The sequence below is a fragment of the Indicator indicator genome, chromosome 24 (assembly GCF_027791375.1).
Source record: "Indicator indicator isolate 239-I01 chromosome 24, UM_Iind_1.1, whole genome shotgun sequence".
Classification (NCBI taxonomy): Eukaryota; Metazoa; Chordata; class Aves; order Piciformes; family Indicatoridae; genus Indicator; species Indicator indicator.
Genome location: NC_072033.1, coordinates 2699884 through 2726415, shown reverse-complemented (window position 1 = coordinate 2726415; position 26532 = coordinate 2699884). Strand labels below are relative to the sequence as shown.

The window sequence follows — 26532 nt, the reverse complement described above, 5'->3', positions numbered from 1 at the left end:
GGTCTCTTCTCCCAGGTAATTAGTGATAGAACAAGAGGGAATGGCCTCAAGCTGTGACTGGGGAGGGTTAAACTGGACAGTAGGAAATGTTTTTCCCATCAAGAGTGGTCAGGGATTGGAATGTGCTGCCCAGGGAGGTGGTGGAGTCCCCAAGCCTGGCTGTGTTTCAAGGTGGTCTGGATGTGGTGCTTGGGGCTGTGGTTTAGGGGTGACCCTTGCAGAGTAGGGTTCTGGGTCGGACTTGGTGATGCTTTTCCCACCTGAATGTTTCTGTGATTCTGAGTCGTGCCCCACGCTGCAGCCCACCCCTCTCCCCCCGAGGCAGAGGCCCCGCAGCAGGCCCTGGGTTACCTCTCGCGTCCTGCCTGCTCCTCCACGGTGTCCACAGCGCACTCCAGCGAGCACTGCAGGCACTGCAGCTGCTGCAGCGTCTCCCGCAGCAGGAACCGCGTCAGGAACTGCTCCAGCTTCGAGGCGCTCTCGTACCGCTGCGGGCAAGGGCAGAGGCTCAGTCAGGCACCTCCGGCTCCGCATCGGGGCAGCACAGACACATCTGGAAAGGGCCGGCCCTTAAACAGACCAAACGGGGTGGATTCCGACCCGGGGCTTGGTTGTGGGCGAAAGCATCGTCCGGGGGCATGCACACCGGGATCCAGCACCCGTGGTCTCTAGTCCCCAGCCACAGTCCCTGCAGGAGACCACAGATGGACACTCCCAAGCTGCCCTTCAGGAATGTCCTGCCTGCAGCTGCCAGCACTGCCCCAGCAGGGAGGAAAACTCCTTCCAGCAGTCAGCAGCAGCACCCCGGAGGTCTGCAAGGAGGCACAGGGGCGGGAGGAAGAAGCTGAGGAGAAGATCCACAGGGCACCTGCACTGCAGAGACTTTCCCTAGGGCAGGTTAATTTTGATCTTGGCACCAAAGCAGCCCAGAGAACGAGCAGGTGAAGACCAGGGAACTGAAATTGCTCTTGGTCACTTCAGTGTAAAGGGGACTTGATGCTGCAGGGAGTGGAGTCAGCAGGCAGAATGGCACTCACCTGCCTCTGCTGCTGCTGCTGTAGGGACCTGGCTCCAGACTAACTGGAAAAGGCTCAGAGGTTGCACGAGGGAAGCAGCTGGCACTGCCCAGCTGTCATAGCAGACTCCTTCCCCGTGGCCAGCCCCCATCCCCAGCTCCTCAAGGGACACAGCAACCACAAGACATCACTGTGAGCTTTCGGAGACAGGACTAGCAGTGGGAGGACAAGGAAGGAATCTCCACGTGACATGGAGGGCAGGTTGCTCCACAGGATATATCAACCCCTTTTCTTCACAAGGGGAGGACACAGACTGGGCCAGAGTCCCCCCTGCCTTCCCCATGGTGTCCTCATGTGCCTCCAAGACCAGGAGCCAGGCTGCTTTCACCCTCCTTGAGCACCATGAACTCTTTCCTGTCCAAAACTAAGTCCAGCAGTGCCACCACATCCCTCAGCTCACAGATTTCCCACTCCTGCTCATGGTGCTTGGAAATGAACCTCATTGCTCTGCCAGAGGAAGAGGATGGCAGCAAAGCTCATCCTGTGCAGCCATGGGAAGCTGAGCTCCAGCTCTGCATCTCCAGGCTTTCCCCACCCAAGCAACTCACCTGCTCCCCCCAGCCCTTCTTCTCCATGGGGAGAGCCCAGGGCTGGACCAGGCAGGGACCCTGTGCCCCCCCTGCCCACTCCCAAGGGGTGCAAGTACCCACATGCTGTCACCCCTTTCTCACAGGGGACACTTCCCCTGCAGCCAGGTTAATGAGGTGTGCTGCCATCTCCCACCCCCCTCCCCACCTCACCCCTACCCCTCCAGAGCCAGCAGTGCCCCCACAGCCATGTGGACACTTCCCCCTGCACAGGGGCCAGATGCTTCTCCCCAGCTGCATCTCCCCTCCATAGGGCCAGGCTCTGGGAGAAGCCTCAGCCCCAGCCAGCCTCGCAGCACTGCCCAGCCCCCCAGCACTGCCCAGCCCCAGCCAGCCCCCCAGCACTCCCCAGCCCCCCAGCACTGCCCAGCCTCCCAGCACTGCCCAGCCAGCCCCCAGCACTGCCCAGGCAGCCTCCCAGCACTCCCCAGCCAGCCTCCCAGCACTCCCCAGCCAGCCTCCCAGCACTCCCCAGCCTCTCAGCCCTGCCCAGCCCCCCAGCACTCCCCAGCCTCTCAGCACTCCCCAGCCCCCCAGCACTGCTCAGCCCCCAGCACTCCCCAGCCCCCCAGCACTCCCCAGCCTCCCAGCCTTCATCCTGGGCATGGCCTGATCTGATGTCCTGTGTGGCTGAGTCAGGAGCTGGAATTCTGTCACAGGAGCAGGCAGCTGCTCACACTGACATCATGCCACAGCTGTGGGGAGGACAATCTTCAGCCAGCCCTGAGCCCTGCAGCTCACCCAGCACAGTCCTCACACCCCCAACACACAGGCAGGGGCAGCAGGGTTGTGCCAACCCCCACGGCCCAACTGCCAGGCTGGAGGAGGCTGTGCTTGGAGGGCTCTGAAGGGGGCTCCCCCTCCTCCTGCTCCCACCCTGGAGGGGCACAGCCAGATGCCCCAGGGGCACAGCAGCATTTGAGCAGCCAGCTGCCTCCTGTCTCTCCTCATCAAGCACAGCACACCCAGGGGAGTGCACCCCAGAGAGGGATGGAAATAGCCATCTCCAGAGAGAGCCCAAACTGCTCTTGCTGGAAAATTTCATGCCAGGGGAGGAAATCAATTGCAAAATGCACCTTCCCTTAGTTCAGCTGCCCCTGTGCACCCCTCACTTGGGGGCAAACAGGCACAACCCTCCTGCCAGCTGCTGCACCAGGCAGTTCAAAGCCCTCTGCAAGCAGAGAGGCTCAATGACACTGCTCTGCCTCACCCAGCACTGCAGTGTTCTGCTCACAGCAAGGACCAGGGGAAGGGAGTCATGGAGGAAACAACTCAGCAAGGCTCTCTGGTCATCTTTCAGCTCCCTTGACCCAGATGAGAATCCCAAAGTTGCTGAAAGCTGCTGTAATTCACTGTGAAGGTCCCAGAGCCCTGGAGCAGGCTGCCCAGAGAGGCTGTGGAGTCTTCTCTGGAGACTTTCCAGCCCCATCTGGATGTGTTCCTGTGTGACCTGTGCTGAATTCTATGGTCCTGCTCTAGCAGGGGGGGTTGGACTCAATGATCTCCAGAGGTCCCTTCCAACCCCTCACATCCTCTGATCCTGTAATTCTACTTTTGAGAGGCTTTAAGCTCAGGTCAGAGTGGGGTAGGTGACTGCAGAGCTCCTGCCACAGGAGAAATAAGAGGACCTGACTTGGAGCTCAGTTTCTGAGCTGCTTTGCAGTGTCTACAAATGGGGGAATGGCAAACCCCTGGCACACAGGGCCCCTGTGAGAAACATCAGGCTGCTTCCCAAGGCATGTCCACAGCTCACTTCTCCCTCTGATGTTATTACACTGTGAATGCAACATTTAGCCACAAGACAAGCTGCAATGAGAGCCCACTGCAGGGTGGTCAGCATGACCAGAGAAGGGCCACGAGGATGAGCAGAGGGCTGGAGCTCCTCTCCTATGAGGAGAGGCTGAGAGAGTTGGGGCTGTTCAGTGTGGAGAGGAGAAGGCTCCCAGGAGACCTTCTTGTGGCCTTCCAGTATCTGAAGGAGGCTCCAAGAAAGCTGGGGAGGGACTTTTGAGGGTGTCAGGGAGTGATAGGAGTGGGGGGAATGGAGCAAAGGTGGAAGTGGGGAGATTGAGATTGGATGTTAAGAAGAAGTTCTTCCCCATGAGGGTGGTGAGAGCCTGGCAGAGGTTGCCCAGGGAGGTGGTGGAAGCCTCATCCCTGGAGGTTTTTGCAGCCAGGCTGGATGTGGCTGTGAGCAACCTGCTGTGGTGTGAGGTGTCCCTGCCCATGGCAGGGGGTTGGAACTGGCTGAGCCTTGAGATCCCTTCCAACCCTGACAATTCTGTGATAATTCTCTGATTATGAGTTATAGTTGATAAATGGAAGCAGGAGTGACAGAATTTGAGGGAATACCTGCTTTCCTTTGGAGAAGGCCTCTCTCTCTCCCCTGCAGGACTCCTCCCTCTCTCCCTGACAAGGCATCCTTTCCTTACCATGTCCTGCCAGCTCAGCAGGGCAAGATGGCAGCACAGGAACCCTTAGTGACCTGGTGCCCCCCTGCCAACCTATGGATCCACACCAAAGCCCAGGAGCAGGTTGGCTGCCCACAGGTGCACTACTCCTACAGCAACCACAGTCACAGTGAGGAGGCCAAGCCTGGTCTGCACTGCCCCTGCTTTCTCCCAGTGTTTATCCTGCAGTCAGCAATGCTCTTGGCAAGCAGCAGGTCCAGGAGCCTGCCAGCAAGGAGACTCAGCACTGATCCACACTGGGTACCCAGCCTGAGGTGGGAATCCTGAATAGCAAAAAGGCTTTTGGCAGCACTGCTCCAAACCACAGCTCCCAAGCACAGAGCTGCAGCAGCTCCCTCTGAGCTTTCCTCTGATTTCTCTCTCCCCCCACTCTAGCTCATCCCCCTGGCAAGCCCAGCACATCTCCTAGGCTCTGCTCTTGTTGGCTTAACACTCTCTGTTCTCCTGCTTGTCAAGTGCCTATCTGCAGCCCTGGGTGCAGGGGTGAGCAGTCCTGAGGCAGCAGAAGCAAGGAACTACCAGAGATGGATGCTGGGGTTCAACTGGTGAGACCCAGCTCAAGTCAGAGATCACAGAATCCCAGTGTGGAAGGGGCTGGAAGGGACCTCTGGGGATCATCCAGTCCAACCCTCCTGCTAAAGCAGGGCACCCACAGCAGCTTGCCCAGGACCACAATGCCCAGGTGGGATTGGAATCTCCCTCTCTGGACAGCCTGCTCCAGGGTTCCAGCAGCCTCACAGCAAAGTAGCCTCCTCCTCTCTTTCCTCCTCCTCCTCAGGAGTCACACAAAGCTCTCTTAAATACAGCCTGAAGCAAACAGGGAGGGACTGCAGGTCCTTCAACACCTGCTGGCTGCAGAGCCCTCCTCTGGAAGCAGAGCTGCATGCTGAGGGCTGCTGGAGCACACAGCACACAGCTGTTTTGCATCTGCAGCAAACCAGCTCCCTAGGACAGAGTTTGATTCAGCTCTTCCAGGAGGGTGGTCTCTGTGGCAAGCTGAAGCAACCAGTCCTCAGCCCTGGGGGCATCAGAGGTGTTTGAATCAAGAGAAAGGAGGGACAGAGGTGTCCCAGGAAATCCCTGCCCTGGCTCAGAGAGCTGTGAGCTCTGGCTAAAGCCCAACCTAACAAGCCCACTGCCCCCATAATAACCCACACCATGGAGACTCACTCTGGAAGTCCAAAGGCAGGGACACCTTCAGTCACAGCAGGTAAGAAGGCAGCATTCAGCAGCATTCATCATCTCTGCCAGCAGCAGGTGTCCCACAGCACTGCCAGAGCCCTCACCACAGGGCTGCAGCACTGCCCTCTCCTGCCTCCTCCCAGCTCAGAGCCCAGGGAAGAACAGGGAGATGCTTCCCAGGAAGGTCACAGAGCTGGGAGCAGAGCACCCCAGCAGCAATGCTGTCAGCATTGGGCTACCCTGGGCCCCTGGCTCCAGGTGGATCCAAATTGGGGTGGAAAAGAGTTCACCAAAAGCTGTTCCAAGAGGGCACCCCTGCTTCCCCTCTCCAGGGAACACCTGTGGCACTGGGAACTACTGAGGGAAGGAATGCAGCAAGGCAGTGCTGTGAAGCAGACAGGAACTGTGCTGCCCTTTGGAGAAAGACAAATTCATTACCAAAAAGAACCCAAACACAAAACAACTGCCACAAAGCTGAGCTCTCTGCAGAGGATTTGTTGTCTCCCTCTGGATTTGCATTTAATAACTGTGAAGCTGAACCCAGGAGAAAATGCATGTTCAAGTGATTCCCTCTCCTGGCATGAAATTCCCCCAGTGGACGGGGAGATGGTGCTGGGCTTGGGTATCATAGAATGGGTTGGGTTGGAAGGGACCTTCAAGGCCATCTAGTTTCAACCCCATATGGCCAGAGGGAACTCAAAGAGAGGGCAAGATCACAACTGACACTTCAGAGGGACAAGCCTTGCAGGGAGGCCAGCCCCCCTTTGCTTCTCTGTCCCACCAGTGGGTCAGTGTAGGGCAGGATGATGCCCTTCATCTGCTCCCTACCACACACCAAACCACCACATGGAAGGGAGACAAAGGCTCAGCCCTTCCCATGGCTGTCAAACAGCATCAGCCCCAAGCACCTGGCTGAACCATTCCATACACTGCAGCTGCTGGGGGGCTGCTGGTCCCTTCCAGCACTGCCCACTGCTTTTTGTGGCTGCAGGCAGCCCCTGGCCTGTGCCCTGCAGAGCTCTGCTCATCAGCACAGGGGCAGGCAGGTCACAAGGCAGGAGGCTGCAGGCCCTCATCAGCAGTCTCCAATCTGCCTCCCATCAGAACCAACTGCAGGGAGCATTCACTGCAGGGGTGGCCCTGGCACAAAGCTGGGAGTCAATGAATTCCTCATCTCTTACCTTCTCCCAAGGCCTCACTGCTTCCCCAGGCAGCCTCCTGCCACCTCTCCAGCAGCCACTTCCTGCTGCTGTGAGCAGAGCTGTGCTGGGCATGAGCTGCTGGACTCAGTCCCCAGCAGGCTCGGCCCTGGAGGCTCCAGTTTGCACCACCCTTCTTCCTGGAAAAGGCCTTGCTTGAGCTCACAGGCAGAGCATTAGGGCTTAGAAGGAATCTCTGGAGATCATCCAATCCAACCCCCCTGCCAGAGCAGGGTCAGCTAAAGCAGCTCACACAGGAACACATCCTGGTGGGCTTTGAAAGCCTCCAGAGATGGAGACTCCATCACCTCTCTGGGCAGGCTGCTCCAGGGCTCTGCCACCCTCAAAAGCACAGAAGTTCCTTCTCACGTTTAGATGGAACTACTTATGTTCAGGTTTATGTTCATCACCCCTTGTCCTGTCACCAGGGACCACTAAGATTCTGGCCCCACCTCCCTGATCCCCACCCCTCAGATATTTGTAAGCATAAAATCCCCCACAGCCTCCTCCAGGCTAACCACCCCCAGCTCTCTCAGCCTCTCTCACATGAGAGCTGTTCCAGCCCCCTCAGCAGCTCAGTGCTGCTGTGCTGCACTCTCTCCAGCAGGTCTTTGCCCTTCCTGAGCTGGGGAGCCCAGAAGTGGACACAGTGCTGCATCCAGCAGAGCACACAGCAGAGGTGGGGAGAGCCTCCCTCGACCTGCTGGCCACACTCCTCTTAATGCATCCCAGGATGCCATGAGGGCACAGTGCTGCCTCATGCTCACCCTGCCCTCTGCCAGGACTCCCAGACACTTTCCCTCAGGACTCTGCAAGTGGTCTGCAAGAAGCTGTTGAAACAACCACTGCCAGAGCCCTCTGAGGAAGATGTCTCCAGAGCACAAATGCATCAGCTCTACCTCTGAACAGGAGCCAGCAGTGTGCCCAGGTGCCCAGGAGAGCCAATGGCATCCTGGCCTGCATCAGGAACAGTGTGGCCAGCAGGAGCAGGGAAGTCATCCTGCCCTGTGCTCAGCTCTGGTCAGGCCACACCTTGAGTGCTGTGTCCAGTTCTGGGCTCCTCAGTTCAAGAGAGATGTTGAGATGCTGGAAGGTGTCCAGAGAAGGGCAACAAGGCTGGGGAGGGGTCTGGAGCACAGCCCTGTGAGGAGAGGCTGAGGGAGCTGGGGGTGTTCAGCCTGGAGAAGAGGAGGCTCAGGGCAGACCTCATTGCTGTCTACAACTCCCTGAAGGGAGGTTGTAGCCAGGTGGGGGTTGGGCTCTTCTCCCAGGCAAGCAGCAGCAGAAGGAGGGGACACAGTCTCAAGCTGTGCCAGGGCAGGTCTAGGCTGGGGGTTAGGAGGAAGTTCTTCCCAGAGAGAGAGATTTGCCATTGGGATGTGCTGCCCAGGCAGGTGGTGGAGTCCCCATCCCTGGAGATGTTCAAGAGAAGCCTGGATGAGGCACTTGGTGCCATGGTCTGGTTGGTTGGATAGGGCTGGGTGCTAGGTTGGACTGGAGGATCTTGGAGGTCTCTTCCAACCTGGTTGATTCTATGATTCTAGGATTCTATCCTGCTTATCCCCCAGCACCACTCCCCCTCCTCCAGGCATGCTGCAGGCTCTGCTGCAGCCCCCACTGCACATGGGGAGGAGTGAAGCATGCAGAGGCCACCCCACAGATCTGGGAGAAGCACACTGACACCTAAGCTCAACACTAAGCAAGTGGAAGGTCACCACCACAGCTTCTGTCCCACACCCACCTGGTCCAACACCCTCCCCTGGGCCCATCCTTACCAGCTTGGTTTTGTCCATGGCTGCCAGGACTGCAGAGTTGAGGGTTTCCAGGGCAGAGAGCACATTCCTGTATTCTCCCAGATATGCTGAGAAATAATCTGAAGCAGGAGAGAAGACCATGGTGAGCTTCCTGAGCACCTCCATCTCTGCCCTGCACCTGCTGCTCCCCACACACAGCTCAGCACTGCAGAGGGACATTCATATCCCTCCCCAGGGTCACACTCCCACTTAGGATGAAGACTTCTTCCCTATCCTCAGGGACACATCCCCTTGACCTGGACAGGCTGGAGTGGAGCAGAACCGCATGAAGTTCAACAAGGGCAAGTGCAGAGTCCTGCTCCTGGGGAGGAACTACCTCCTGCAGCAGTACAGGTGAGGGGGCACCTGCTGGAAATCAGCTCTGCAGAGAAGGACCTGGGAGTGCTGGGGGACAGCAAGTTCCCCATAAGCCAGCAATGTGCTCTTGTGGCCAAGAAGGCCAATGGTGTCTTGGCATGCATTCAGAAGAGTGTGGCCAACAGGTCAAGGGAGGTTCTTCACCCCCTCTGCTCTGCCCTGGTGAGGCCACATCTACAGCACTGGGTCCAGCTCAGGGCTCCCCAGTTCAAGAGAGGCAGGGAACTGCTGGAGAGAGTCCAGCAGAGGCTACAGAGATGCTGAGGGGCCTGGAGCATCTCTGTGAGGAGGAAAGGCTGAGAGCCCTGGGGCTGGTGAGCCTGGAGAAGAGCAGCCCCAGAGGGGATCTGAGCAATGCTCAGCAAGAGCTAAAGGGTAGGGGAGAAGAGGTTGGGGACAGACTGTCCTCAGTGGTGCCCAGTGACAGGACAAGGGGCAATGAGCACAAACTGGAACCCAGGAAGTTCCCTCTGAACATGAGCAGAACCTTCTTTGGTGTGAGGCTGCTGGAGCCCTGGAGCAGGCTGCCCAGAGAGGTTGTGGAGTCTCCTTCTCTGGAGAGATTCCAAACCCCACCTGGGCATTGTGATTCCAGGCAAGCAGCTGTGGATGTCCCTGCTTTAGCAGGGGGGTTGGACTGGGTGATCCCCAGAGGTCCTTTCTAACCCCTACAGTGCTGGGCTTCTGTCAGTCTATGAACAGCAGGGGTGTCCTCTGTGCTGGCACTCAGGCACAGGGACTGTCCATGCCACCTGAGTGCCAGGTCAGACACACACAGAGCCCCACCACAGACCCTCAAGAGGAAGCCCTCCAAGGTAGGAACATCTCCCCCCAACTTACCACACAATTTTTCTGTGTCCACATTACTGCAAGAAACAGAAAACAAACAAACAAGAAAAGAAGAGAAGCTGTTAGATGTTGGGGCTGGCTCAGGAGAAACAGTTGAGGTGAGCAGGGTCTTGAGGGGTTGTCTGGAGCCCCCAATGCATTCCCTGCTCCTCTCATGTCTTTTCAAAAGCTGGATTAGGGCAAAAAAAAAATAATCAAAGGCTGCAGCAGTGCAGAGCCAGCAGCTCAGGAGCCATGCCCAGCACCTTCAGTACCACGGTGAGGCTGCAGAGCATCACCTTTGCTTCAGCAGCTGAAGGAGCAGGCAAAGATGCTCCATCAACAAACACCTCCTGGAGCTGGAGTGTGCTGGGAAAGCATCTGTGAGAGCAGGATGGCTTCAGGGCCCACCAGAGAGGTTGTGTGTGCCATGAAGGACATGAGAGCAGGGAGCTGGGCCCAAAAGCCTGGAGGCTCCCTGCATCTTTTTTGGTAACAGGGAGCACCAATGCTGGCATCCCTGCAGGCCTCTTGAGAACAAAGGTGCTGCTGGAGTGGAGAGGGAGCAGGAAATGTCCAGAAAGAGCTGCCTGTGTGCAGGATGGGATGTCAGGCAGAACCATGGGGTCACAGGAAGCTGTCAGATCCTCTCAGGTGGCCAAAGCCACCGAGGCAGAGCTGCTTGAGCTGCAGGGAAATGTCCTGGGCTGCTGTTCATTCATTGTCTCTACCCAACAAGCTCTGCTGGCTCAGGTCTCAAAGTCCCCTCAATGACCACAACCATTTTGAATCCTGATTGGGAAAGTGGAAGACAGCAGGGAAGAGAGTTTTTGAAGGCTTTAAGTGCTGTCACCCATGAGGAACTGCTGCTACCTGGAGCTTGCTGGGCTCCAAGTGGGAAGACAGCTGCAGTGCTACTCCCCAGGGGAAGTCAAACCATGGCCACACTGCCCTGTCCCCTCCTCTGACACTGCTCAGGGGGCACTGGGGGAAAACCAGCCTGAGGTGAAATTAGAGGAGAGTGGTAAAGAGAGACTGAGAGCCCTGGGGGTGTTTAGTCTGGAGAAGAGAAGACTGAGAGGGATCTGATCAATGTCTATCAATAGCTGAGGGGTGGGGGTCAAGGGGAGGGGGCCAGGCTCTTTTGGGTGGTTCACAGTGATAAGACAAGGAACAATGGGTTCAAACTGGAATATAAAAGATTTCATCTCAAGAGGAGGAGAAACTTCTTTGGTGTGAGGGTGTCAGAGCCCTGGAGCAGGCTGCCCAGGGGGGTTGTGGAGTTTCCTTCTCTGGAGCCTTTCCAACCCCACCTGGATGCATTCCTGTGCAGACTCCCCTGAGTGATGCTGCTCTGGCAGGGGGGTTGGACCTGATGACCTCTTGAGGTCCCTTCCAACCTCTGATACACTGTGAGACTGTGTGCAAAATGCCAGGAACAAGTGGAATCATTTAAGGAAAAATCTTTCTACAGCTTCCCCCCCCCAAAAAAAAAAAATATCAAAGGCATCAAAAATATCAAATATCTCATCTCTCTGCTGGGCTTCCACTTTGTGCACTTCAGTAACAGGCTGTGCTTCAAGCCCTGGAGGAGTTTTGGTGTGAGAGGTCATCTCAGAGCCATGCAGGGGCACTGCAGACCCCTCTGTTCAGCTCAGTGCCTCAGGCAGCCTCTCAGGGCAGCGTCAGGCTGTGCTTTGGCTCAGCCATTCTGAGCCCCCACCGCAGGAGCTGCTGGAGGCAGGGCTCTGGCAGGCTGTCCTGGCACTGCTGCCTGGTTTGGATGTGGATAAAACAAACCTCCCAGTGCCTCCCTTGGGATGCAATACAGATACTCAGCAAAACCACAGCCCCTTCTTCTGCCAGCTCCACTCCATCAAACTTTGCTGAGCCCATCTCTGAGCAGCTCCCTGCAGCCGACCACAGCTCTGTGAGACATTGAGGAGGCTTTGAGGCACAAATTTTACACTGGAGAAAGGTCTTCTTGCTCCTGCTTAATTCTTCCCCTGGCTTCTGAAAGCTGCCTGGAGCCTGCAGAGCCACAGCTGCTGCACAGCCACGAGAGAGCTGGCACTGCAGCATCCATGGGCACTGCTGGTTCAGTCCATGCCCCAACCACAGCCACTGCTTCCCATCCAAGAGATGGGTCAAAGGCATAAAGAGAGGATGTGGAGGTGAGCCACCAAAACACACAGTGCCACACATAATGCATACATCACCCAGGCCTTTGCATCTGTGCCCAGGGAGGACCTGGGGCTGGGACTGGGTTGACCAGGAAGAAGAAGGGGCCACCAGCTCAACCCACAGCCCACTCCCCACCTCAGCTCTGGGGAGCTGGGATCCACCTGAGAAAGAGCTAAAATCAACACCAACCCTTTGGCTTCCATGGTGAGGCCAGAGATGATCAAAAACTCTTTGTCTTGTCTGTTTGGTGCTTAAAAATACCCAACTACTCAACCACTGAAACCAGTCACCAAGATCTTGGGGCAAAAGTCAGCCCTCTGAGGGCTGTCCAGTGGAATCAGAGAATGCTTTGGGTTGGAAGAGACCTTGGATGATCATCCAGAAGGTGTGCTCCTTCCCAATGCAGCCTGCTTCAACAGCAGCACTGCAGGGCCACCCTTTCCCACATCCTGCATCCTACAGCAGCCCCAGGAGGTGCTCAAGAAAGCTGTGGCCATGGCACTTGGGGACATGGTTTGATGGCCATGGTGGGGTTGGCTTGGTGGCTGGACTCAGTGATCTTGGAGGTCTTTTCCAACCCAAACAACTCTGTGGTTCTGTAAAGAACCTGCATGGCAACCCCCAACCCATCCTGCAGGGCTGCAGCAGGCTCTGCTCCACTCCTCTCTCTGCCACTCCAAGACAAGAGCCATCCTCTGCCTCCAAAGCACTCATCCTGAGACTCTCCACATTCCCACATAGTTGTATTTTGCCTGCTCAAACCCATGATTAACTGTAATTAAGCTTGAGCTGCTGATGAAGGATCTTGTCATGAGAGTGCTGTGGGGATTTTGTCAGCATGTGCCTGGAATCCGTGGCAGAAGCCAGCAATCAGCTGCAGGGAAGCAGAGGGGAAATGTTTGATTTCTATCATCTATCACATTGGGCACCCCTGCTGCCATCACAGGGCTGGTTTCCAAACCTGTCCAGTGTGACCCAGAGTGTTTCCTGTCACCTTCCCTGTCACTCAGAGACTGGCTGTGGCTCTGCTCTCTGACTGAAGAGAGGGCAGGAAGGTTCACCCCAGTCCCTCCTTCCCCAGAACAGGAGCCCTGAGGTTGCTTCCACTGAGAGTTTGTAAAAAGGACCAGCTCAGCCCTCCCACCTCTGGCCCTTGAGGCTCAAAAGTCAGAGGCACAGGCCTGAGCAGCTTGTGCCTGATTCCTGCCACCACCATCTGACAGATCTCATGCAAAGATTTGCCAGACCTCATTTCTCTAAGTTTTCCAGACAGATGCAGGACAGGACACGAGGAGGGCCACAGGACAGGACACAGGAGGGCCACAGGACAGGACACAGGAGGGCCACAGGACACTTCCCTGGCAAGGTTTCACAGTGTCTGACAAAGAGCAGAAGTTGTGCACCACTACAGCATCCCATCCAAAGCCCTCTGCAGCTCCACAGAGAAGCACCTGGGAGTGCTGGTGGACAAGTTCAAGGCTTCTTCCCTATCCTCAGGGACACATTCCCTTGACCTGGACAGACTGAAGAATTGAGGGGAGGAGAACCTCATGAAGTTCAACAAGGGCAAGTGTAGAGTCCTGCACCTGGGGAGGAACAACCTCCTGCAGCAGGACAGGTGAGGGAGGACTCTGTGGGGAAGGACCTGGCAGTGCTGGGGGACAAGTTCTGCATGGGACAGCAATGTGCCCTGGTGGCCAAGAAGGCCAATGGCCTCCTGGGGTGCATTCAGAAGAGTGTGGCCAGCAGGTCAAGGGAGGTTCTCCTCCTCCCACTCTGCTCTGCCCTGGTGAGGCCACATCTGGAGTACTGGATCCACAGAATCATAGAATAGCCTGGTTGTTAAAGACCCTAAGGTCACAAAGCCCAACCATAACCTAGCACCTCCCTGAACACAACTGTCAGACCACGGCTCTGGGCTCCTCATCCAGATGTCTTTTAAACACCTCCAGGGATGGTGACTCCACCACCTCCCCATGCAGCCTGTTCCAGTGCCCCATCACCCTTTTGGGGAAGAAGTTGTTCCTCATGGCCAACCTAAGCCTCCCTTGGTGCAGCTCCAGGCCATTTCCTCTCATCCTATCACTTGTTACTTGGGAGAAGAGACCATCCCCCACCTCACTGAACCTCCTTGCACAGAGCAATGAGGTCTCCCCTCAGCCTCCTCCTCTCCAGACTGAACAACCCCAGCTCCATCAGCTGCTCCTCACAGGACTTGTGTTCAAGCTCCCTCACCAACCTTGCTGCCCTTCTCTGGGCACACTCCAGCAACTCACTGCCTTGTGAGGGCAAGTTCCCTGCTGCCACCCCCCCATGTCCTGCCCTTCTCCCACCTGCTCAGACTGAAGCTGTGCCACGCACTGACCCTGCACACATGCACAGGGACCATGCCCCAGGCAGGGCAGGAACAGGAATCACACAGTGGTCTCAGGGCTGGACTCTCCCTTCTGCTGCCTCAGAAACTAGGGCATCCTCTCAGGCTGGAGGGAGGTCTCTCACATTTGCTTGAAGCCACTGGACACAGGAATTTGGCAACAAGCTCTGCCTGCAGGGTCCCCTCTTCTCCTCAGGGCAGGAAGAGATCAAAGACCCAGTGGTGGTGCCCTGCTAATAGATGCCAGCAGCTCAACTGCTGCGAGTGCCAGGTTGTCATAGCTACCACACTGCCATCCTGGGGAACGGGTTATGGAGAGCACTGCTGTGGCCAGGGCTGGGTGTGGCCTTCAGAGACAGCCTGCTGGCATGGGCCTGTCAGTCTGTCCTGTCTGTCTGCTCTGGACAGATGGAAGAAGCCCGAACTGAAAGTGAAGGCAAGACAGGAGGCCCTCAAGGTTCACTTAAGGACACAGTTAAAACTCTGCTTTGCTGCAGCCTGTGTTTTCCATCTTTTTGTATGGGGGTGACCCCAAAATGGAGCAAGAGGGATTTGCAAAGGGAAGGGAAAGGCCTTTCTGCTGTCTCTCTGGGATCACAGCCCAGACAGACAAGAAGTGTTTTCATGAGACCTGCTGCCCACTGGCAGGACAGGCAGCAGCAGGCAGCTTAAAAGCAAGTGGCAGCAGAGGCTGCATGTACCAGGGGCTGCACCTCACAACTCCTGTGCATTGTCACTGAAGCAGCAGCTAAACACAGCACCCCAGCACCCAATCACCCCAGGGGGGTGATGTGGGGACTGACAGCCAGGGGCTGCACCTCACCAGACCACTCCTGTGCACTGTCACTGAAGCAGCAGCAGCAGCTAAACACAGCACCCTAGCAGTCAATCACCCCAGGGGGTGATGTGGGGACTCAGCCAGGGACTGCTGGGTACCCACCTTTGCTGGCTCAGTGGTATCTGGTGGCCCTGGCTCCCTGCAAAGCCCTGGGACCAGCATGTCCAGCTAAAGGCTGCTCCAAGGGCCTCACCCTGGCAGAGATCTCCTCAGGCAGTGCCTGGCCAAGGGTGTTAGGTAGGTGCAAGTGATGCTCCCTGGGGTGCCAGGGAAGTGGCATGAGCCAGAGACCAGCCTGCTACCCAAGACCAGGAGGAAGCTGCAACCAGCTTCATTTGAACAGGCAGCCCCCAGACAGGCCAGTTTGTCCCAGTCCTAAACCATGCCTGTTCACAGCAGCCAACTGGGCAGAGAACCCCCCAGCAAGGCCACACTGCCATCCAAAAGACTGGGCTGAGAAACCCAGCCAAGCCCCACAGACTGCAGCAGCAGCAAAGAGGAGAGCAGGGCTCAGGGCAGTTACTTTTCCTGTTCTTTGGGATTTTCTGTTTGAAAGGGAGCTGTACCTGGGAATTTAGACCACTCCAAAGGCCCACTCCTGCTGGAAAGCAGCTCTTACATAAGTGCAAAGCACTTCCCTGTGTCAGCAGTGGCAAAGTCTGCAACTGCAGAGTCTGTGCATCGTCCTCACACCACCACATGCTGCTCCTGCAGGCACACACAGCTCTGCAGAGCTGGGGTATTTCTGGAACACATTTCCCAGACCTCTGCAATTTGCAAGGGACCCCTGCTCCCAGGGAACTACAGAACACCTGAGAGCAATGTTCTCAGAATGACTGCCTGCTCCTGGTGCTCCCAGCTGCTGTGCAATGGGTTCTAATGCTCCCAGTGCTCCCAGCTGCTGTGCAATGGGTTCTAATGCTCCCAGTGCTCCCAGCTGCTGTGCAATGGGTTCTAATGCTCCCAGTGCTCCCAGCTGCTGTGCAATGGGTTCTAATGCTCCCAGTGCTCCCAGCTGCTGTGCAATGGGTTCTAATGCTCCCGGTGTCCCCAACTGCTGTGCAATGGGTTCTAATGCTCCCAGTGCTCCCAGCTGCTGTGCAATGGGTTCTAATGCTCCCGGTGTCCCCAACTGCTGTGCAATGGGTTCTAATGCTCCCGGTGTCCCCAACTGCTGTGCAATGGGTTCTAATGCTCCCAGTGCTCCCAGCTGCTGTGCAATGGGTTCTAATGCTCCCAGTGCTCCCAGCTGCTGTGCAATGGGTTCTAATGCTCCCGTGTCCCCAACTGCTGTGCAATGGGTTCTAATGCTCCCGTGTCCCCAACTGCTGTGCAATGGGTTCTAATGCTCCCGGTGCTCCCAACTGCTGTGCAATGGGTTCTAATGCTCCCGTGCTCCCAGCTGCTGTGCAATGGGTTCTAATGCTCCCAGTGCTCCCAGCTGCTGTGCAATGGGTTCTAATGCTCCCAGTGCTCCCAGCTGCTGTGCAATGGGTTCTAATGCTCCCAGTGCTCCCAGCTGCTGTGCAATGGGTTCTAATGCTCCCAGTGTCCCCAGCTGCTGTGCAATGGGTTCTAATGCTCCCGTGCCCCACTGCTGTGCAATGGGTTCTAATGCTCCCAGTGCTCCCAGCTGCTGTGCAATGGGTTCTAATGCTCCCAGTGCTCCCAGCTGCTGTGCAATGGTTCTAATGCTCCCGTGCCCCACTGCTGTGCAATGGGTTCTAATGCTCCCGGTGCTCCCAGCTGCTGTGCAATGGGTTCTAATGCTCCCAGTGCTCCCAGCTGCTGTGCAATGGGTTCTAATGCTCCCGGTGCTCCCAGCTGCTGTGCAATGGGTTCTAATGCTCCCAGTGCTCCCAGCTGCTGTGCAATGGGTTCTAATGCTCCCGGTGCTCCCAGCTGCTGTGCAATGGGTTCTAATGCTCCCGGTGCTCCCAGCTGCTGTGCAATGGGTTCTAATGCTCCCGGTGCTCCCAGCTGCTGTGCAATGGGTTCTAATGCTCCCTGTGCTCCCAGCTGCTGTGCAATGGGTTCTAATGCTCCCAGTGCTCCCAGCTGCTGTGCAATGGGTTCTAATGCTCCCAGTGCTCCCAGCTGCTGTGCAATGGGTTCTAATGCTCCCGTGCTCCCAGCTGCTGTGCAATGGGTTCTAATGCTCCCAGTGCTCCCAGCTGCTGTGCAATGGGTTCTAATGCTCCCAGTGCTCCCAGCTGCTGTGCAATGGGTTCTAATGCTCCCAGTGCTCCCAGCTGCTGTGCAATGGGTTCTAATGCTCCCAGTGCTCCCAGCTGCTGTGCAATGGGTTCTAATGCTCCCAGTGCTCCCAGCTGCTGTGCAATGGGTTCTAATGCTCCCAGTGCTCCCAGCTGCTGTGCAATGGGTTCTAATGCTCCCAGTGCTCCCAGCTGCTGTGCAATGGGTTCTAATGCTCCCAGTGCTCCCAGCTGCTGTGCAATGGGTTCTAATGCTCCCAGTGCTCCCAGCTGCTGTGCAATGGGTTCTAATGCTCCCAGTGCTCCCAGCTGCTGTGCAATGGGTTCTAATGCTCCCAGTGCTCCCAGCTGCTGTGCAATGGGTTCTAATGCTCCCAGTGCTCCCAGCTGCTGTGCAATGGGTTCTAATGCTCCCAGTGCTCCCAGCTGCTGTGCAATGGGTTCTAATGCTCCCAGTGCTCCCAGCTGCTGTGCAATGGGTTCTAATGCTCCCAGTGCTCCCAGCTGCTGTGCAATGGGTTCTAATGCTCCCAGTGCTCCCAGCTGCTGTGCAATGGGTTCTAATGCTCCCAGTGCTCCCAGCTGCTGTGCAATGGGTTCTAATGCTCCCAGTGCTCCCAGCTGCTGTGCAATGGGTTCTAATGCTCCCAGTGCTCCCAGCTGCTGTGCAATGGGTTCTAATGCTCCCAGTGCTCCCAGCTGCTGTGCAATGGGTTCTAATGCTCCCAGTGCTCCCAGCTGCTGTGCAATGGGTTCTAATGCTCCCAGTGCTCCCAGCTGCTGTGCAATGGGTTCTAATGCTCCCAGTGCTCCCAGCTGCTGTGCAATGGGTTCTAATGCTCCCAGTGCTCCCAGCTGCTGTGCAATGGGTTCTAATGCTCCCAGTGCTCCCAGCTGCTGTGCAATGGGTTCTAATGCTCCCAGTGCTCCCAGCTGCTGTGCAATGGGTTCTAATGCTCCCAGTGCTCCCAGCTGCTGTGCAATGGGTTCTAATGCTCCCAGTGTCCCCAGCTGCTGTGCAATGGGTTCTAATGCTCCCAGTGTCCCCAGCTGCTGTGCAATGGGTTCTAATGCTCCCAGTGTCCCCAACTGCTGTGCAATGGGTTCTAATGCTCCCAGTGTCCCCAACTGCTGTGCAATGGGTTCTAATGCTCCCAGTGCTCCCAGCTGCTGTGCAATGGGTTCTAATGCTCCCAGTGTCCCCAACTGCTGTGCAATGGGTTCTAATGCTCCCGGTGCTCCCAGCTGCTGTGCAATGGGTTCTAATGCTCCCAGTGTCCCCAACTGCTGTGCAATGGGTTCTAATGCTCCCAGTGTCCCCAACTGCTGTGCAATGGGTTCTAATGCTCCCAGTGTCCCCAACTGCTGTGCAATGGGTTCTAATGCTCCCAGTGTCCCCAACTGCTGTGCAATGGGTTCTAATGCTCCCAGTGTCCCCAACTGCTGTGCAATGGGTTCTAATGCTCCCAGTGTCCCCAACTGCTGTGCAATGGGTTCTAATGCTCCCAGTGTCCCCAACTGCTGTGCAATGGGTTCTAATGCTCCCAGTGTCCCCAACTGCTGTGCAATGGGTTCTAATGCTCCCAGTGCTCCCAGCTGCTGTGCAATGGGTTCTAATGCTCCCAGTGCTCCCAGCTGCTGTGCAATGGGTTCTAATGCTCCCAGTGCTCCCAGCTGCTGTGCAATGGGTTCTAATGCTCCCAGTGCTCCCAGCTGCTGTGCAATGGGTTCTAATGCTCCCAGTGTCCCCAACTGCTGTGCAATGGGTTCTAATGCTCCCAGTGTCCCCAACTGCTGTGCAATGGGTTCTAATGCTCTCAGTGTCCCTAGGTCCTGTTCAATGAGTTCTAATACTCCTCCCAGTGCTCCCAGCTGCTGTTCAATGGGCTCTAATGCTCCCAGTGCTCCCAGCTGCTGTTCAATGGACTCTAATGCTCCCAGTGCTCCCAGCTGCTGTTCAATAGATGCTAACATCTGTGTGCTACAAAAGGTAGGTTCACCTTGTAGGATCTCCTCTGGAACAGGTCCAGAGGAGGGCATGAAGATGATCAGAGGGCTGAAGCACCTTTCCCTATGGGAACGGGTTGAGAGAGTCCAAGCTGTTCAGCCTAGAGAAGAGAAGGCTCTGGGGAGATCTTAGAGCAGCCTTCCCTGACCTGAAGGGGGCTACAAGAGAGCTGGAGAGGGACTTTTGACAAGAGTTTGCAGTGGTAGGACAAGGGACAATGGCTTTGAGCTGGAAGAGAGGAGATTTAGACTGCAAATTAGAAGGAAATTCTTTACAGTGAGGGTGGTGAGACACTAGAACAGGTTGCCCAGGGAGGCTGTGGATGCCCCCTCCCCAGAGGTGTTCAAGGCCAAGCTGGATGAGGCACTGAGCAACCTGGGCCCACGACAGGAGGGTTGGAACTGGATGATCTTTAAGGTCCCTTTCAACCCAGTCCATTCTATGAATCTCACCCTGACTATTTATCACACCAGCCTCCAAGCATCCTCCCATCCTCCATCTCCCCTCCCCTGCGCTCCCACATTACTTACTCTGAGTGACGCCTGTCAATGCCGCTGAACAACTCCCACAGCTCCTCCGAGCTCAGGATCCCATCAGCGAAATAGTTCTTGAACTCCTCAAATGACAGCTTCCCATCATCTGCATCTCAGTCAAAGGGAAGGATAATTATAGAGCTGCAGCAAGAAGCACGCCAGCCCCAGCCACCCTCCCAGCAGCCTCTCCAGCGGGAGCGGGGGACGTTTGGGCGTGTGGTGCATAACAATGAGAGCAGAGATCTCGGTGGAAGCAGGTCCCACCAGTCCCCAGCCAACACCCAGCAACACTGCTGCCAAGCAGGGCCCACTGCTTGCTGGAATTGCAGGTAGGAATTTCAGCCCCTTCCAAAAGGGCCCCGCTGCAACACCTTCAGAAGGGCAAGCAGGTGCTGCGCCTAGCTGGCTGCCCGAGTATAGAGCCTGTCACAGACAGCACAGTGAGGACAGAAGCAGCTTTTGAAGGAGTGAAAATCTCTCTACTGAATCAAGAGGTTTTTTCCCTTCCCCTCTGTGGAGGACTTCAGCTCCCAGGTTGCATTTGGATCTGCAACGAAAGCAGCTCCTGGAGCCTGTGAAGGAGAAGAGCCCAAGATGGGGTGGGAAGACTCAGGGAAACAATTTGTGACCCTGGACTTCTGGATGCCAGATTAAAAGCAAGGGAGCAGAGCCTAACTCCAATGCCAGGAGAGCTTGAGGGGGCATCCAGGCACAGTGCCACTCAAGCCTGGATTGCCTGCTGCACAGTTTGCTTTGCCTTCAGGAAAAGGGCTTGGAAGGGGCTCTGCCCTGCATGGCACGTGGACAATGAACTGGGGGAGCCCACTTCCCACAGCCCTTTGTTCCTTTCCCTCCAAGCAAAGCATCTTCCTTGCAGCCAGAGCTGCTCTCCCCTAGCCTCCTTCACTCTTCAGACAAATTTCCCAGCAGAGCCAGCCAGGCTGTGCTGCTTTGCCCAGCCTAGGGAAGGCAGTGGCAGGAGCCAAGCACTCACCGTTCTTGTCGGCTCGCCGGAAGATCTGCAACAGAAAACAAGACAGGGTTCAGTGAGGTGGCTGAGAGAGCATGGCTGAAGGGCAAGCCTGGCAGCATCTGGCACTGCCACCACAGGAAAACTGGCCCCTGGAGCCTGGGGAGCAGGGCTCCCCAGGCTCCAGGGGCCAGTTTTCCTGTGGTGGTACTGCCAGGGTTGCACAGGCAGCTCCAGGGAAATTCCCCTCTGCAAACCATTAAACCCATTTCTTGTCCCCAGCACAGGCACTGCTGCCAGAGCATGCCCAGCACTTAGCCCGGGCACCTCTCAGAGAGGAAGGAATCCTGGCTGCATCCTCATGCTGGGAAGTGTTTAATTTTTCAGACCTTTTAAAACCAAAGAACATTGAGCACAAACCCAGTCCAAAGCAGGAGCATTTTGTGCCTGCACTGAGGAGGTGCAGCTCCTGCCTCGTGCTTGGGCATCACCATGGAATCACAGAATGGTGGAGGTTGGAAAGGACCTCTGGAGATATCTAACTCCAACCCCCCTACCACAGTAGGACCACCTAGGACAGGTCACACAGGAATGCATCCAGGTGGGCCTTGCAAGTCTCCAGAGACAGAGGCTCCACCACCTCTCTGGGTAGCCTGGCTCCAGAGCTCTGTCACCCTCAAAAATCACCCTTCACAACAATCCTTCCTGCGACATCCTGACATGCACACACTCTGTAATTAATAATTAATGGATTAATTAATGCATCTGCAACTAATTCTGCCACAGAGCACAGTTGGAGAACTGTTCCAGTTCAGGGGCTCAACTCAGGTTCTCAACCATGAGACTTCTTCCTGCCCACTGCCCAGGAAGAAGCTGGGGTGTCCTACCCCTGCCTGGCTCCTCTTCCACCAGTGATCAGCAGAAGGTCTGGGACTGGCTCTGGTGAGGAACAGCATCACTTCCAGAGCCTGGGAACACCCTGCCACACCAAACAGTACGAGGTGCAGGCCAGCACATCCTCACAGAGCCAACAACACAGCTCTGTGTGCGACAACTTTCTTCTGTTTCATCATTCTTTTCAATCACCCTGGTTGCCAAAGAAATCTGAAGGGGTAGAGAAGGCTCAGGCTTGAACAAGGACAGGAAAAGGGGCAAGAGGACTCTGTTCTGTTCTTTTCCAGGCACCTGCAAAGTGGAGCTGATAAAACCACCCCCGGAGCAGCTCTGCTCCTGCTGCACGACGCTGCGGCACCGCCGCTGCCCCCTCCGCCCCCGGCTCCCCTCCGCAGCTGACAGCGGCGCCGTGTGCCTGAGGGGCAGCAGCCCCCAGCCAGCCCCCGAAATGTCCTTGACAAACAGCTCCGAGGGGAGGAAAGAGCTGCCCAGAGAAACCTCTGCTGCTTGCTTTCCTGACGCTGGTCCCAGTAGGGAGCTCCCTGGTCCTTCCCTGCAACCAAAACCAGGAGCAGGGACACCTCCTCCTCGGATGCTCCTCTGAGCAAGGCGAGCTCCTCCAGAACCAGGGAACAGAGGCTGCCCTAAGCCTGGGTAACCATCCCAGTGGGACAGAGACTTGTAGCCAACCAGGCTACCTCTCTGGCAGGAAAGAAGGGCAGGGGCTACCTGAACCCCCTGTGGGAATACACACTGGCTGCACTCTGGAGCTTCACAGAGACAGGAACCCACAGCTCCCACACACAGGGCATTGGTGCACTCTGGAGCTTCACACACAGGAACCCACAGCTCCCACACACAGGGCATTGGTGCACTCTGGAGCTTCACAGAGACAGGAACCCACAGCTCCCACACACAGGGCATTGGTGCACTCTGGAGCATCACACACAGGAACCCACAGCTCCCACACACAGGGCATTGGTGCACTCTGGAGCCTCACACACAGGAACCCACAGCTCCCACACACAGGGCATTGGTGCACTCTGGAGCATCACACACAGGAACCCACAGCTCCCACACACAGGGCATTGGTGCACTCTGGAGCATCACACACAGGAACCCACAGCTCCCACACACAGGGCATTGGTGCACTCTGGAGCCTCACACACAGGAACCCACAGCTCTCACATGCTGGGCATCTCTCTGGGTTTTAAAGCAAAACTTTCTCCAGGCTGCAGGGGCAGCTCTGCCTGCAGCCACAGGGTCCCACCTGCAGGTCCCACATGCCTATGCCACCCTGCCACCACTTTCTGTCAAGTCAACAGGTAAAAAAGCTCCATCCCACAGAGTCTCTGTCCTCTGAGGGACACAATGACATCTCTATAACCCCAAATGTCACTGAGGGCAGCTGGCTCATCCCAAAGACAACCAGGTGACACCCAGGCACTTAAATGCAGATTCAAGCATGGCCAAACACTTCCACTCACAGGCTGGTCTTGCTCAGCAGGGTCTGTCTGAGGGCTGAGAGGGTTCCCATGGGAATGAGAAGGTCTCTAAAGAGCCCTTCCTGGCTCCAGCACAAACCTCAGCACACAGAGCTGATGCTTCTCCCTCATACAGAGGATCCTCTGCTTCAGTGCAAGGAGAGCACTGCCAGAGCACAGGCAACAGCTGCCTGAAGCTCAAAACAAATAAACATGGTGCCAGCCACGGAGCTGCCAGAGCCCTGCAAGGTGAGGCCACATCTGCTCCTTGTGCCCCAGGCGTGGTGGGGCTCCTCAGCACCTCCACTCAGTCCATCCTTGGCTGACCCCAGGTGCAAAAGGCTGCCTTGGAGAGCCCTGCACACACCAGAAAACACACCATTGGCTCCTGGGCATGAGGCAGGATCCAACTCCAGCCAAGCAAAAACAGCACAGAGCTGCCTCCATGCTCCACCAGAGCTGCTTCCACGCTCCATGAGATGACCCCTGGGGCACAGGCACATGCACAGCAATGGCAGGCAGGCACTGCTTCTGGTGAGGACAGCAGCACTGGGACAAAGCCTGGTGCAAAACCAGGACTGAAATGGGATCGGGTCTATGTCAGATGCTGGAGAGGCCTTTCAGGCAATCCCTTGCTTGCACACAGGGGTCTGGCAGTCTCAGAAACACAGGGACACTGCCTCAAGCCCCAGACACTTCCCTTCGCCCCCAGCTCCTGGGCTTGGGTCCAAGCAGCCACAGCCCCACTCAGTGCCTGCAGCAGCAAACACAGCAGGGCTGATGGAAGAAGCATGGATGTGGGGACAAACACCAGACACCCCAGGAAGGAGGGACATTCCAGGGCTTCTCCCTGCCTGCAGGGCTGGAAGCAGCCACAGCTGCTGGACATGCAGCCAGGGACACACTGGCTGTTGGAGAGGGGACACAGAGCTCACTGATCCACTGCAGGCTAATGCAGGCTGTGACCAGGCACCAAAGAGCTTTCCTGAACCTCTCCTACAGGGAGAGGGGAGTGAGGAAGCCCTGGGCAGCAGCCTGGGGGACAAATATCCCAAAGGCTTGAGATGTCTGCTCAGAGAAACACCTGCGATGGCAGCACTGCAGTACCTACTGCACCGGCAGCAAAGCATCTCAGGCAAAGCCCCCCTCCTCCTCCTCCTCCTCCTCCTCCTCACCTCTCTTGGAGGCAGGCGATCTGTGGGCAAGGAGACTGCGGCTCTGGTCCCAGGAGAAGCATCAGCTGCCACCCAGGACCTCTTGTGGGCAGCTCTCCCTTCCTGCTGCCCGAGGGGCAGGTTAGGATCCTGCCCCACTGCAGCCAGGGGCAGCTCCCCACAACAAGCTTGGTGGGGCAACTGGAGACCAACCAACTGCCCACACCCCAAAGTGGAGGCATTAAACTCACCCTGCCAAGCTCCAGAGCTGAGGCAGGAGCAAAGGGAGCTATGGGAAAGAAGAAGGGAAGCCACCAGAACCGGAAAGTAGCCCCTAGTGCTGTTAACACTTCCCATTTTAATTGCCTTAATGATGCCCTGAGGGATAAATACAAGACTGAGGGAGTGCCCAGAGGAGCTGAGCTGAGCACAGCTGTCACCACCAACCCCCCTCCAGCCCATCTTTCATCAGCCAAGTAATTAGTGCAGTTAATGCTGCTGGCTGGAGAGCCCTGCAGCCTGAAACCCCCCACGGCAGGAGACCCTGACCCACAGCTGGAAGCCATAAGCACATCACCACAGTCAAAGCAGCCTTGCTTCCCAGCTGCTCCCTGGTGATGCCAGGAGGTCTCCCAGACAGAGGATGGGGCCAAGCATGGCTTTCACCTTCCTGCTGCCCAAGATCTCCTGGGATGAATGAGTGACACCACCCAGGCCAAGGAAGAGATGACAACTGGCACCACTCTGGGCTGTCCAGGTGCTATGGCACCACATTAACCCTCGTTTGCTTTCTCCTCCCTAGTCCCTGCAGCAGGACAGAGGCATCACCTCCATCTGCACATCTCCCTTGGCTGCACAGGGTGACCCAAGTGGTGACAGACCCAGAGGTATGAAGGGCTGGTGGCCCACCAGGGAGATTCAGGTGCTGCCCACCCAGTCCAGGCAGCCTGCAGCTCACAGAAGATGTCCAGGAGCAGGGAGATTGAGCACCCTGCTGTGCTGCAAGAGCAGAGCTGGGCTTCTACTCAGGCTGTGCGACTTGCCCTGGGAGGTGGCCAGGCATGCGACCACCTGCCCACCCCGCTGGGTGCCACAGGGGAGAGGCACTGCCCCCGCTAGCCCAGAACAAGGGCTCCACAGGAGCACCCTCACCACAGGGCTTCAGGGGACACAGCGTGCCAGGACCTGTCTTACGAAAACGAAGACAGCCACTGATTGCATCTTGGCTCCCCCAAGCCAGCCAGAGCCGCTGGGGCGCCCAGCCGTCCTCCAGGGATGGAGGCTGGAGCAGGCAATGGGACGCGCTCTGCCCGTGGGATGCTCCAGCTCCCTCCTGCAGCTCTCTTGCCCCGCAGACGCAGCTCCCGCTCCGGCGGTCACGGCACGCAGCCCGCGGTGAGGCGCAGGCTATTTCTAGCCACCCACAGGACCGCGATTCAGCGAAAGGACACAACACTGAGCCATCACCTAAGGCACCACGACCCACGCCTCGACTCACAGCTCCAGGCCTAGAGCAGCAGCGAGGGTCCGCTCGCTTCTCCCCCGGCTTTGGCTCCTCAGCCGGGGCAGGCAGCACAGGACCTCACCCTGTCACGACCTACAGGTGCAGCTCCCTGTGAGGGGACAACCGCCGCACGGGGACGGGACGGGGGCCCGCCCCGCGGTACTCACGTCGTGGAAGATGGGGAGCGGCTGGCGACGGAGTGGGGGGCGGCGGTCTGCTGACAGCAGGCACACGGCCAGCAGCTCGGCGCACGACATCATGGCCCCGCCGGGTGCGGGCGCGGTACGCTGCCGCAGGGCGCGATGCCGTAGGGTGCGGTAGGGTTATGCCGTAGGGTGCGGTAGGGTTCTGCCGTGCGGTACACTAGCGTATGGAGCGCGACGCGGAGCTGCACTAAGCCAGGCGGCACCGCAGCCGCCGGGCAACTTTGCTCCACTGAGGGCCCGCCTCCGCAGCGATTCGGTTGGCCACGGCCGGTGATTGGCAGCTGAGGGCCGCGCCTGTCGTTGGCGGAGGGGAGAGGGGCGGGGCGGCGCTGCGAGGAGTGGCGGGCGCTGGCGCTGGGGGTGTTTGGCGGTCGGGAGCATCGCGGGCGGGGCGCGGTGGGAGCCAGGGCCTCTCTTCTGTGTTCCCACTTGGCTGCATGGCAGCACACGGTGGTGGTCATACCCAGTTAGTCCCAGTTTAGCCATGGGTGATCCCGTTATGGTTGCTGTTGGCCACAGGGTAGCGCTGGTTGCCTCAGAGTGGCTCCATTTTGGCTGATGGTGGTCCCGGAGTGGGTGCTGTTGGCCCAGGATATCCCTGTTCGACCTGGTGAGCCCTAGGATAACCCCAGTTTGGCCCCAGAGCAGCTCTG

At 57.1% G+C, this 26532-nt stretch overlaps 1 protein-coding gene across 1 annotated transcript in view; it reads right to left on the bottom strand.

Moving 5' to 3' along the window:
* Positions 1–25933, bottom strand: part of NECAB3 (N-terminal EF-hand calcium binding protein 3) — a 33319-nt gene extending 7386 nt beyond the window's left edge. The window contains exons 1-6 of the mRNA XM_054392007.1: positions 25841–25933; positions 20662–20686; positions 19665–19773; positions 9527–9552; positions 8291–8388; positions 352–488 (exon numbers count right to left, since the gene is read on the bottom strand). Of these exons, the coding sequence (XP_054247982.1) occupies positions 352–488; positions 8291–8388; positions 9527–9552; positions 19665–19773; positions 20662–20686; positions 25841–25933 (488 nt within the window). The remainder of the gene's footprint in view (positions 1–351; positions 489–8290; positions 8389–9526; positions 9553–19664; positions 19774–20661; positions 20687–25840) is intronic.
* Positions 25934–26532: the final 599 nt, after the last annotated feature.